This window comes from Ciconia boyciana, chromosome 5, assembly GCF_034638445.1.
Source record: "Ciconia boyciana chromosome 5, ASM3463844v1, whole genome shotgun sequence".
Classification (NCBI taxonomy): domain Eukaryota; kingdom Metazoa; phylum Chordata; class Aves; order Ciconiiformes; family Ciconiidae; genus Ciconia; species Ciconia boyciana.
Genome location: NC_132938.1, coordinates 56,445,039 through 56,458,953, shown reverse-complemented (window position 1 = coordinate 56,458,953; position 13,915 = coordinate 56,445,039). Strand labels below are relative to the sequence as shown.

Below are 13,915 nucleotides of genomic sequence, written 5' to 3'. Positions count from 1 at the left end.
AATGCAATTGTTTTAATATCATGAAAGGATTTTTTTTCTTTTTGTGCAGGACAAAAGTAAAATAAACTATGGCTGGATTTGGGGTTAGTATTGTAGTAGTTGTAGTTGGAAAGAACATTTTCTGGAATGAATTAAACTGATAATGTATTTGATCTTAGCCAAAAGTAGACAATGTTCTTTCTGAAAATGAGTCATTCTGCAGAGCAAGAGAGTTAAAGAGGAAAGTTCTTCTGAAAGAAGCACTTACCTTCTTCAGTCATTGCATGAACATAATGATGTGTTAAAAAATCATCACCAGTACCCATCTTGCATGGAATAGAAACAGGGAAACTGTCATCTTTTAGTGCCCTATTAAAGCATTATTTTGCTGCATGCTCTGACAGGATAGTGTTACATAAAATATTCAAGGGAGTATGTGCATTCTGCTCTAAAATAATGATCACAGCTCTGGTCATGCCAGTGTGTTGTGGAAGTACAACTGATATTAGCCCAGTAAGGTTCTGAACAATAAGCGTCTCCTGCTAAAATAGAGGTTTGCCTTTTTGCACTGGAAGCAATAGTCATTTAGCAGCACCCTGCTCCTTAAGTGCAATATGTCTTACAGAGCTGGAGTATTATGCTTGTATCTAGTAGCAGTTCACGCACCAACCTCCCAAGAGCAGCAAGCACAAGGGACAGTGTTTCAGAAGTGACTTCAGTTATTCAAACAAAAGTAGGGTTTTTTCTTGTCTGTCATATTTTTTATTTTTCTATCACCTCATTATTAAAACTAACAGATGTAAGAGATTGGACTTTCTCCCTGAACTAGGAGGACTTGAAGTTTAGACTGTTTATACTGTCTCAATGCTGAGAGAAGAGTACGAGCTATGGCGTTAATACAGACAGGTAAATCTGGAGAAAGAGAGTTCAACAGGTATTTCCCAGTCTTTTGAGAATAGCCAAGAAACTTTACTTGCAACCCAGATGAAATACCAATTTACTTATCAAATAGCTTTTTCTTGGTCAATATGACTTCACAAAATGCAAATTTAGGAAGTAACTTGTTTATCTACTTCACAGCAGTTTGGGAATCCCTGTAACAGAAGGTCTGTAACAACAGAAGACAAGGTTGTATTAACTGAGAGGAGCAGAACCAAATTTGGCCTAAGCAACTGATTGAAGTCAATGCCAGTAGTTACCCAGTGAAGCTGTATATCTTCAGGTCTTTGAAGTCAAAGGCTAAGTAAGCAGGAAGAAAATGGACATTGCATAGCAGTAAGTTGGCCCAAACACTTTCTGCTTTGAGTATTACAGCAGTTAGCAGAGCAGTAGCGTGCAAAGCCAGGCGCTTATCTTTAAAGTCACTTCAGATACAAAGCTTTGTTTCATACTGGTATGGCAGTCTTTTGGTACAGCCATACAGGTATGGCTACTCCACCATCAGTAATGCACACCTACCGCTGCAGTATTGTATTTTGGAAAAACCTATACTTGGGGGTTTTATGCAGGTTTGTTGTCAGAAACTTTGCATGGCTTTGCATTAAAGGATGGTAATTGTTTCTTCTGGTGTGTGGCACCGTTACATCCTGCTGATGGGATTTGCTCCTTTTATGTTTAGGGCTGGATTTGCTCTCTCAGAAAAGATCTGGTGTTTGAGGGAATCAGTGGGTGGTCTAACCTCTTGTATTTTCTGTTAAAAGCATGTCCTTATTAATGTTGCTTTAAGAGGAAATGCATTGTATTTTCAGACACTTCCTTCATTATACATGCTGCATTTAAATGGATGTACGTTATATTTTAAAACAAAATTTCGGTCACGTAAACACTGTTTCACTTTTAGATTATGTATATGCCCAGGGTTATGGTGTTCCATATTCTTTGAAACCAGATAATCTGGGAAGTGCTGTGGAAGAAGTAATCACATAGCTCCCATCAGAATTAACGAACTCTGCATCTAGATCTTGTCCTTGCAATATAAAAAGCTGACTCAGGAGTTTATTTGATATCTGTACATAATAACTTTTTATTAAAATCTCAAGTCTGTGAGATTATTTTTCTCATCTGGAACTGTAGCTGGGGGTGTTTTCAGGCTGTGTATATTCTGATTGCATGACTTGCATTTGTATGATCTGTCCGGCTGAGGCTGATTCAAGCAGTGGAGGCCTTTATCCTGCAAGTGCAAAAAGCAAGGTGGTGGAGATCCTTGGACAGAGATAGTGAATTCACATACACTTAATTCACATATCAAATTTAACCTAATCAAATGCCAAAGAAATCGTTTGGCTGAGTGGTAAGATATTAAACATTTATTTACCTGCCCTTGGAATGTTTGGTCTGTAATTATTAAAAATGTATCTGATAACTCTATATTAGAAACCTGAAAGGATGTCATATTTGAGATTACTAATAGACTACAGACCAGCAGAGTGCCATAAATGCCAGTTCAGTATAATAGAATTTTTTTCCTTTTTTTCACCTGATATTCTCTTTGCAAGCTGTTTTTTGATAGTGACCTTTTCTTTTTACCTCTCTCTCTGAATAGCAGTACTCTGTTACCTCCCAGAACAACTTACTGCATGTGATGTGGTTGGTGGCTGGCTGCCGAAAGAATATTTCTTCCCTGTCCCTCCCCCTCCCCTCCTCTGACTTTGTGTTTGGGGTTTTTCCCTCCTCAGCCAGCCATTGGGAAAACAATGCTCAATATAGTGGGAGAGACTGGTTAGTTTGCTTGAGGAGCATGGTGCAGGAGCTAGCCCAAATCTGCCTGGGTGCCATCCCTCATGCTACCCAGAGTCCTGTCTAAATTGCGTGCACTCCTTATATGCCTAATAGCAAGGTTATACAAAGAAACATAATTAAGGCTATTCTGTTCATCAGTGTGACTTCTTTGTGTTCATTTTCATAGTAGTCATTAAGTGATAGCAGTTTTTTTCTGGAACTAGATGATCTTTAAGGTCCCTTCCAACCCAAACCATTCTATGATTCTGTGATTCATATGAATTTAACCACCCACTCAAGATCATGTTTAGGTATATGTTTTCAGCAAGAGGAAATCAATGTGGTCAACTCCTCCTTGCACTGGCTCCCCTAACAGATTGTAATATGAGCTTTTACCAGGACATAAATTACTACGGAGAGCTTTCTCTTAAAAGCGCTTTCCTCAAAGGTTAATAATTTTTCACCAAGAATTAGATTTGTGTAAGGCTTCGGTTATGGAATTTAGATTCTATAATTTTAAAAAGTCATCTTATGTGGCTTGAGCTAGAATTGGGAAACTTGCACATTATTTGCTTTCCTTAACCCTATACCCATATACTAGCACGTGAATGCCTGTAGTTCAGAAAGGTTGGATTAAAATAATAGCTCAAGCCCATTAAAGACATGGGTGCAAAAGCGGAGGGTAAGGCTCAGTAGGTCTTCACTGCTGGGTCTTTTCACTCACAGGTCTGAATACAGACCATTAAGCCCAAATGCTGAACTTCACAGAATTTCTTTGAAGCTAATTGTGCTGGCTCCTTCCACTCAGGGTGCATGCAAGTATCTATGTTGATACTGCCGGTTGCTTATTAAGAGCCCAGGAATTTGAGAAACAGTATTTTTATTTTCCCTTAACATCTGTTTCTGGGAAATACAGGCACAGTGCTATAGATGCACAAGTAATGAACAAGTGCATTTGAGTCGAGCAAATGTTTGTTTTCCACTGATAAGACAAACTGTTGTGCTGAAGGAAGGAGGGTGCTTTTTGTCATGGAGTAATGCTTCTGATTCTTAATAAAACACTGAATGGGGGTGGGATGGAGCATAAAAAGCAGGTCTGCGATGGCACAGAATGAGGAAAGTGTGACAACAAATGTTATCCTTGGGTGAAGATGGAAAATATATTTTACAAGCCAACATGAACGTCCGGTTTTTGTGGTTAGGTTTTTAGATGCTAGGCATTCATAAACTGAAGCTTGACATGCCAATGCTGCCACCCATAAAATCTCGTAAATTGTTGGGTGCTTGGAGGGTAATTGGATTGCAGTCTGTCAGGGTAATACTGCTCTCAAATTCTACAGTAAGAAGAGCAAACAAGGTTGCTATCCATCAAGCCCTTGTAAATAAATACTTCTTTGGGCTTTATATAACTATCTCTATATCCATGTAATACAAGTGTCTTTGTTTTAACTTTACTGGGGTTGGGATTTGTGCTGCTGAGAAAAATACTAACTGTAAAGAAACCTGGTCCTAAAAGTTGAATTAAATCATCAGCAAAAAAATTATCACATTAAATTATGAATGACCAGCTACAAACTACTTCTAATGGCAAATTGCTGACTCTGGGAAAATATTGTATAGCAAAAAACTAATGGAGGTCTCTTCAACCAGATGAGTGAGAAAGGTGTGACACTGAGTAATTCTAATAATGATCCTGTGTGTTATAGATGGACAATATTACGGTCCAATCTATGCAAGTAAAAGGTATTCCCAGAATAAAACACAGCATTGAATATTATGCTTTTTTTTTTTCTACGGAGCTTCTCCTCTTCAAAAGCCCTTTTCCCATTTTGCCTTGTTTCACCTTCCCTAAATTCCATTTGGAGCATCGTGTGTAAAGCCAGGCTATGCCTGCTTCTTGTGCAGGACCCTCCTTCCTCATTGAAAGGGCTCTCTTCTTCTGGTACGTTGAATTGGATGGAGCAATATGAGGATGTGTTGTTCTCTCTCTGGCTATCCCTGCCTTCCCACTGACCAAAGTCGTGACCTTATAAATTATTAAACTTCCCCAAGCCTTTGTTTTTTACATCTGTAAAATTGAGGATAAGAGAATTTCCCTTTGCTATAAATAACCTTGATCTAAGGATATGAGCTGGAAATCCTGACCCATACACCAATGAAGCACTTTCCTCACAAGTAATTCTTCTGATAGGGTTATTTGTGGAATAAGCATTGCTCCCTGATACTGAGGGTGCATTAACAGAAGATGATGACAGCGCGTTTGCTTTTCCGTTTGCTACGGAGGATGCTCAGGGGCAGTGCTGATCTTGGAGGGTTGCAGGGGAAGAGCCAGTCGTTTCTTTGATGTGTATGGGGAGTGAATGCTGTTTTAGTCCCATCCCATTTTGTTTCTCTCCCTGTGACCTGATTCAGCATCTTCTGGTGTATGTGATAAGAGCACCTTTCCCTGTTGATCTTGGAAAAATTCTGCAAAATATTCACTAGATCCCCATCCCCTTTCTGCTACAACTCTGCTATGTTGCTTTGACTTGGAATTGAAAGTTTTCACTTGACACCTCACTGCTGTGATACCCACTTACTCTCCTGAAAATTTGAGCTAGGCTAGGAGCATGGAGGGAAGGGGTTTTTCGCTGCCAGTGTAGGTTTTACAGTACTTGGTAGTGGCTGTTTCCTGAGGCTCTGCTTCTGGTATCTCACATATACGAAGGCACTCCTCTGCTGGCCAGGCTTATGTACACGGTTTTGATTTTGTTTTGAGACACTGCAAATAATTTTGTGATACAAAAAGTAATTTTGTGGAGCTATTTTTAAAAACTTTGCGCTGAAGATATTTTTGTAGCCTTAACATCTTGAAGGGCTTGCTGCCACATGTTTTTTTGCTTCCTCCTTCACCAGAGGATATTAATGACTGTTGTCCTGAAGGTCTTTTCTGATGTGATGTTTTCCCTTCCCCACTCTTTTTCACTCTACCTCTTCAAATCAAGTGCCATTAATTTGTTCTAGCCTTCAGGGGATGGTGGGAGAAAACTAACTCCTATTACAAGGAGTGAGCGTGGGTTGATCTTTACAGACACTAGCGTTTCAAGTGTTGGCAGAGCAGAAGACAGTATAGTGTCTTCCTGTGTTGCACAAAAATCAGCTTTTCCCAAGATACTATTTTTTTTTCTCAGTACAAAGAAGGAAAGTCAGCAACCGAACAACATTGTCAAATGTGGCATTGATGGTCCATTTGCAGTTTCCTTTGCTGTACCTGTATGGCTAATGGTTTCTGGCTTTATCTTTGGTGAAGCAGGCCTTTTTATGAAAATACGTAATTGCGTTTTTTCTGTTAATGCCAATTCACTCTGGTAGTATAAACTCATCAATTTGCATGCAGCGATTGAAGTGAAAAGATAGATGAAAGCCTATTATAATCTTGTTAGATAACCAGATATGAATATGAATGAGATCATGCTTCTTTTGGAATTATAGAGCTGTGTTGTTCAATACACTTAGTATAACAAACATTCATATGAAAGCCCATTATGTTGAGTCTAGTAGATGTTTTCTTATGATGATAAGTTACCTAGTGAGCTGTCTAAATGATTCTGACTTTAATTTAAGTAATGAAGTCTGCAAGTTCTTTAAACATCTCACAAACAGAAACAGAACTGCATGACTATAAAACAATGTAACTTAACCACTGAGTTTATATCTTGAGTAGTGCTTTAGTGAGCAGCTACAAATAAAAACTTTGGAGTTTATTCTTTTATTTTGTACTTCTCCTTCCTCCTTGTTCTTCAAAAAGTAAGGAAGAAAATTGCTCAGTCTTTAGCAATTAAGAAAAAAAAGGCATGGGACAAAACTGTTGTTTTGAACATTTCATACTGCTGTGGCAGTATGTAATGTTCCTCAGAAACATGTACACTTGGAAACAAAGCTCATTCAAGCTCAAAGATTGTGTAATCAAAAACATGTGACTCTTATATGTTACTTTGTTCTTAAATATTGGGGAAGACGGGAGCCTTCTGGTTAATAGTTGAGCCCCTCAGGAGCAATGCAGTAGTTTTTCTTCAAGCACCTGAGAATTTCATGCATATAGCTCTTGCAGGTGTCTTCCCTCATATTTATCAGTTGGCTGAGGAAGCCCAGTCTTTGACGACTCAGCTACAGAAGTTCATCTAGTTGTTTTTGCTTTGCCTTTGTGTGTCCACTGTGCTTGTATGTACTCCTTCCTCACTTGGTTTCTTCATTCAGCCTTTGGTAATTTTTAATTCCTCCAAACTGCCTCCCCAAAGAAGTGGTTGGGACATATTTCTCATTGAGGTATGCAGCTTCTTTACCATCTTATCCTGTAGACCTGGACAAATGAGCATCCACGAGTCATCTCAGACACGTGCAGGTTTACACAGTGTACTGGTCCGTTTGCCAGTAGGGCTTTGTAAGTACCAGGTGTCCTTGGAAGATGGTAAGCTCTTGGAAGCATGTGCCAACTAGTGGAATGGTAAGCAGCTAAACACTTCTTAAACGTTGTACAAAGCAAACCCCTTTGCGATTTGCAGTCTGCATTCTGCAGTGTAACTCGATAGGGTGTTTTTCTCCCTCAGGTTTTGCAGTATTGCATACTGCTTTGCTGAAGCACAATCTCTTGGAGCTCAGTGCAAAGACATCCCTAGCTCAGTGAATGTAAAGAACAAGCTGTCAAGCGATGGATAATATTCCCTACATAATGCCAGTTTCTTCTTTAAAAGGTGTCTTTGCTTCATTATTGTTAATTGTCGTACATGTATGAGTTTGCAGATGTTGCTTCTGAAGCTGATGATGGAGTGTGCATATCTGCTCCTAATCCCTGATGACATTTGAAGATGGGAATATAATCTTGTGATACATGGAATGTAAATTCACTTGAAACATTAATGGTGTTTTACTACCAGACTATAATGTTACACCAATTAAGTATATACATGATAAATGAGAAAACAAGTGCAGCATATCCAAACTGTTGCAGATAGAAAATTTTTGAATTGACAGTGTTTAATGTACTATGAATATAAATTTTGTCCTTAATATCCATCTGGACTGGGAAACCACACAGAATAATCTCTGGACTGAGTTTGTATGTAGTGAAGAGCATTTAGTTATCTGAAGGAAGGTATCTGAAGAGCATTTTCAGACTTTTTATTTGTGCCAATAATCATTGCAATTTAAATCACTGCTCTACCGCTTTGTCTTCTATAAATAAGCTGGCAATACCACTGCTAAGCTTTGGGTTTCCTTCACTGCTAGTACAACTTTAACTTAATGGTTCCTGTTTCAATATTGCTTGTTCCTTTGACATCAGTCAGAGGGAGATCCTCGCAGTGAAGCCATCAGAAACATAATTTAATTTGTATTAGGATAACAATATCTAAAAACAAACAAAGGAAAAAATTCTCCCTTCTCTCCCCTATGCCCAATTTCCATTTTTATAATAAAATGGTATTTCATAGACAGTTACATTGGGAAAGTTCTAGTACTATAGCATAAGATGGTGTAGTGGATCAAAGTACCCATCATAACAAGTAGGAAAAGCTGCTCAGAAACATGATTTCTCAGTAATTGCATGGGCAGTCCTGTGTACTTGAACCTTTTGGAGGGGCCCGTGTCTTCCCTGAAAACTCCCTCAACAGAGATAAATTTCTAAGGAGTCCACAAACCACCAGTGTTTCTTAAACCTTCTGGTTGCACCAATGAATTCAGTAGGAGATCAATTTAAAACAGCTTAGAAAATTTTTTTACCTAGTGTGTCATGCAGTTCTGGAGCTTGCTGCCCTGGGAGGTTAGGTAGGTAGACACTATTGACAGGCTCACAGACAAATTCACGGGCAACAAGTCTGGTGCCTGAACTGATCCCTGGAAATGGTAAGTCAGTGGAAACACTGTTTTGTTGTTGCCCAGCTGGCAATTTAAGGATATGACGAAAGTTGAAAAGCACTGGATAAATTAAGTAGTCTTTTTAGGGGAAAAAAATACGCTGTCAGATAATTTAGTTATCATAAATTGAAGAGTGTAAAAAGGCCATGACTTGATGGCACTTTTGGGAAACCAGTGATATAGGAAAATATGTGAATTTCTAATAGAAGACATACCACCTGGTATTCTTCTTTTTGATAAATTTATTTTGTACAAACACAGCTGCTTTTAATGTTAGTCCCCCACACATACAAACTGTGTTTTATGTTCCTGTGCTCATACTTTAAATTCATAAGTACGTTGATCCTGGAGATCTTCATTAAGAATTGAATTTCCTGCTTCACTGTGCTGGGTTTTATTTTGTTGTTGTTTGATGGAAAAATGTTCATATCTCATTGAATGCGTTGTTCAACAGCAAGTGCTCCAGTACCAAAAGAGGGCCTGCACAAGTATGAAAAAGGACATTTTTGACAAAATTAAAAGGAATGACAGATCCAATGGTAATGCTTGTACAAGAGTAAACATGAATATATAATAATTAGTGTTCTTTCAAAATTTTTTTCTGTAACATGAAGGGGGAAGGTAGTGAACTTTAAAAAAGAGCTTTGTAGAGGCAGTGTGGAGTGGACGCGGAACCTCTCCTGTGGGCTCTTAGTGGGACAGTGCTGCAAGGCTCTTTGTTAGTGATGGGAAGCTGCAAGACAAGATGTGAAGGGTATGGCAGAGTTATTGGCTGATAGATGTTTCTGCCTTTACGAATAGAAATATAATGCTGGACCTCTTCTGCCCCCACCGAATGAAAGATAAAGCATTGATCTGGCTGCCTGGGAAATCTTCCAGTTTTGAGATTCGTAAGAGTTGGAAAAGAAAGGTGGCAGAACTATAGCTTTAGAAGCAGTTGCTTTCAAACTACAAATGGAGTATAGTACTGCATGCATACAAAATTGCCCTTTAATTTATTTGTAAACAAGGCCATCCATCAGAATGTGAGTACACAGGCTTTACGCTGTAAGGATGTTTCAGGTCTGTACACGCAAACCTGGAAAGTATAAGATCCTTAAGCTATTCCATGCTATTCCAGGCAAAATACTAATTGGATTAACCATATGTAACATTGTGGTCTTTCAGTAAGAATCCTGGGATCTGACCATAATAAATTAAATCTCGGTGTTAACTCTTAGTTTTGAGTGTCTTTTCTTCTTCCCACTGCTCTTACCTACTGATTTTAAGGTTCTCTTTTGGAACTATTTTAATTGCTTGGCAAGATTGTGTCTGAGGGCTTTTCAGCTTTCCATCTTCCCCACTGCCCCCCCCCCCCCCCGATATGTTTCTGCATCTGTTGTCAAGTATAAAAAGAGTAGGTTGCTGCATGCAGAATGCCTGGAATATCCATCAAGTATCGATTTGCAAGTCCAGTTCAGAATTTTACAAGTCATGGGATTGCAGGGCTCTGCACTTCTTATTTCTGTCCTCTTCACTGGTTTGCTCTCTGCTTTTCTGACTTGTGGCAAATTCATGGGCATACAGCCGCTTGGAGAAAGCTCTCTAACCTTCTTGGTTTCTCTGTAATGGTCTCAATGTATTTACCTGTTCACACGCATCCGCATAACAACAACAACAAAAAAATCTTGTTTCTTTGTGCTTTAGTGAAAGAGCAAAAGTTAAATCCATTTAAAAATCTTTCAGTCTTGTTCAACTTCAGGTTTTTGCAGTTGGAGCAAATGGGGGCGGGCGATAATTGGTAGAGCTGTACAGTTATATAACTAAAAGCTTTTCTGCTGGAAGTTAGGAGAGCAGATTGCTTGGCCATCAATATGCGACATGTGTTCTTAATCTTCCCACAGTGTCCATGCAGAGGAGTACAGTCAAGCAGTGTGTATTGGTTTGGTAGATTAACATGTTCAAATAAAAATGCCAGCAAAAAATTTCCTTTGGGGTACTTTTTTTTTTTTTTTTTGAGAAAGAGGGGGGTGGTATACTACTTGAGGATTTAAATAGTATTTGTTTTGCATAATTAATGGCAGATATTATTCTTAGATAGAAATTATAACTGTTGATGGCTTTCAACTTTTGAAGGTTGTCATCTAAAACTCTTGGGAGGGGGAATCAACTAGGAAAAAGAGATTGTACAATGTAACACAGTGGTGATAAGCGTACTATATGCTATTTTATGGGGAAAATACCCTGTTACTATCACAGAAGAATGCTCAGCTAGCCAGCACTTGTGAATTGTGTCACCAATTTCACATAAATATTAATGAAAGCACTGAATGGACATCGGTGTGTTTTTCTGTGCTCGAGACAGGGTTGTTTGGTTGGTTTTGGTTTGGGTGGGGATTTTTTTTGTTTGTTTTTAGTTTTTGGATGGAATGACTATTATATTGATCCTATTGTTAGTGTATACATTCAGAGAAAAGTGATGCAAGTAAGAAATATAATGTGACACTGGACTGAGATGAAAGACAATAACATATGAACACTGTTTCCACTGCAAGTTTGCTGGAGTTGGTGTTACAGCTGTTCTATATAGTCCTTTGGTATCTATGTGGGGACGTGACTTCAGCTTCTCCATGGCATGCGATAAATGTGAGGTTTGTTTATCTGTGATAGAACAAGACCTCTGTATCAACTTCCAGATAAAAGCTCAAATGAGAGCACTGCTTGAATACAAAAGCTTGAACCATTATGTCAGAGAGAGCATCTGAAGTCTTCTGAATTTAGTCTTAGCGGTAAATAAGAAGCTGTGCTGCTGTTGCAAGATAAGGTCTATCTTGGACCCTTGGTTTATTCAGTTTCTTCATAATCACCCTTCCAGTTTGCAAATTGGATTTGTGTTTGTCTTTTTTTTTTAAGTCATTGAAGGGAGAACCAGTCTAAACTGACCTCAGTAACAGCCAAGGCCGTTTAACATTTTCTTTAAGGATTTTCTTTGCCACAAAAGGTCTGGGCTTGGCCCTAAACTGAGGGGTTTCCTCTCTCCCTTAGGTAGAGGAAACAAAGCAAGGCAAAAGAAAGCAGGTTTTGGCACAGCACTGTTATTAAGCTTCCATGGGGGCCTCCAAAAGCATTGCCTGCCTTCCGGCAGATGCTTAAAATCACCCACCACGGAGTCTGCAATTTCACAAGATAGCCAAGCCAACCTCTTAACTCTAAGGCACAAAAAGAGGCATCCCTACTTAGCCCCGGCTGCACATCACTTGTGCTCTGTCATGTTTATTGGGAGCTGCTCTTTCTAGAGAAGCTGCTTGTTAGATGGAGTTCATTGCAGTCAAGTGAAACAAATCATAATTATATGAGGTTAAATAAAGTGGTAGAGGTTAAAGCATGAAAAAGCAGTGTCCTCTCATGTAAGACACGCTTTGGGAAAGCAAGCAGGCCATTTTTCTGTACAGAAACCAGAAGTCAGAAATTTGTGAGTTTAACCAGTTACATGCACAGGACAGGCACGCTTTGCATTTTACAGGAAGCCTGTTGGTGTTCGTCTGGGTTTAAGACTAGGAGAAATAGAGGAGTGATGTCAAAAGAAAGAGTAACCTTGCTTGAACATGTTCTCTTTTTCAGGACGACTTTGGTTTGTCTTACTGCTATTGCCAGTATTGTGTGCTCTGCTGGGCAGTAGGAGGAATGGAGAGATACCTATGAAATAATTATAAGTCAAATTTGCCTGTTGGCTCTCCTCTAATTAGTTGGTAGCCTTTTGCATGCACATATATAGATGCACGTCATGGAAAACGGCTTCTGCTGAGCAGCTGCCAGCTCTCACTGGTCGTTTAACTAGAGGATAATGCACAAAATTGTCATAACACATTTCTTATAAGACAGTGACTTCAGAATGCACGTGCTGAAGATGATCTTTGCATGGTGAATCTGAATATTGCTCTCTTTCTCTTCTAGTTTGTGGAGACATCCATGGTCAATTCTTTGACTTGATGAAACTGTTTGAAGTAGGAGGTTCTCCTGCCAACACGCGGTATCTCTTCCTGGGGGACTACGTGGACAGAGGGTACTTCAGCATTGAAGTAAGTTTCTTATTTCTGTTTTTGGCTGCGAAACTGCTTGCATCATATATTGTGTATATTTAGCATTATAATTTAACCAGTTCAGGAATACTGAAGCTCTTCGCAGATACCACTTGTGAGCAAAAGAAGTCCACATTAATGTTGCTGGTGGTGTTTTCATAAAGGTTGCTTGGTATCCAGCCAAAACCCACTATATCTGTGCTGGAAAGCTGTTGGAGAACGGCCTTTGGTGCTAACTAGTGGCCATCCAGATATAGCACAGGAGGCAGTCTGCTCTGCAGCTTGCGCAAGCTAAATAGGATGAATAGACATGAGCTATTAGAAAAGACATAACAGAAAAGCTAAATGAACAACTTGTAGTTTAGTTTGACTTTTAGGTTTATTTGATTGGAGTCTCCTGGATGCAAAATTTTATGAAAATGGAAGGACTAGATAGGGGGTAAGTGGGACAAAAAGTCAGCAGATAACATGCTGTGCTGGAGAGAATGAATGAGTTCTGTTTAGATAAGGCATGCAGGACCGTGTGATCTCTGGCTTCTGGTGCAGCACTTCAATCCACAGAGAAGTGATGCACATGTGCCCTGTTGAAGGTGCTGAGACCTGGTGCAGACTCCAGTATCAGGTTGTAGAATGTGGTGGTCAAATGACAGCATCTTTAGCTGGCTTGTGAAGGAAACAGTGTTCTGTCCAACCTGCCCACCTTTGACTAGAAGCAAGTCAAATACCAAGCACAAATCCTTTGTTCCAGTGCTCATAAAACAAACTGGATTTTTTTTCTTCTCTTCTGTGTTGCTGCTTGGTTATGCAAACTGACAGATGAGGTGCACAATTATCAAATAAAACCTAATCTGGATTTGTTCATCCAGGTCACAGTTGATCTAGTCACTGAATGGTCAGTCAGAAACCCTTGCACCAGCTTTTGAGCTACAGCTTGACTCCTTTCTCTGAAAAGCTCAGACTTTAACTCCAATTCAAGGGAGGATGTCCATTATCTGTTAGAAGCAATATAGGTCCTATGATACATGGCTGTGTGTCTATGACTAGGTAAGATGGCAGCATGCGAGAACATATATGCTGCTGTTTCATTCTACATACCACATCTTAGTACACTGTTGCCATATCGATATAAAAATATCTAATCCCAAACAGCTGAGTTATTTATGTGTTTGTAAAATGGATCATCTTGCCAGTTTTATATTTATAGTATGAGGAGAAGTTTCTTTAAAATAAAATTCTGTAAAACTACTTTTGCTTTATTAGTTCACTTT

At 39.2% G+C, this 13,915-nt stretch overlaps 1 protein-coding gene across 3 annotated transcripts in view; it reads left to right on the top strand.

The window, feature by feature from the left end:
* Nucleotides 1–13,915, top strand: part of PPP3CA (protein phosphatase 3 catalytic subunit alpha) — a 205,029-nt gene that overhangs the window by 128,680 nt on the left and 62,434 nt on the right. For all 3 annotated transcript variants that reach the window (XM_072862234.1, XM_072862236.1, XM_072862237.1), the window contains exon 3: nt 12,523–12,647. In XM_072862234.1, the coding sequence (XP_072718335.1) occupies nt 12,523–12,647 (125 nt within the window). The remainder of the gene's footprint in view (nt 1–12,522; nt 12,648–13,915) is intronic.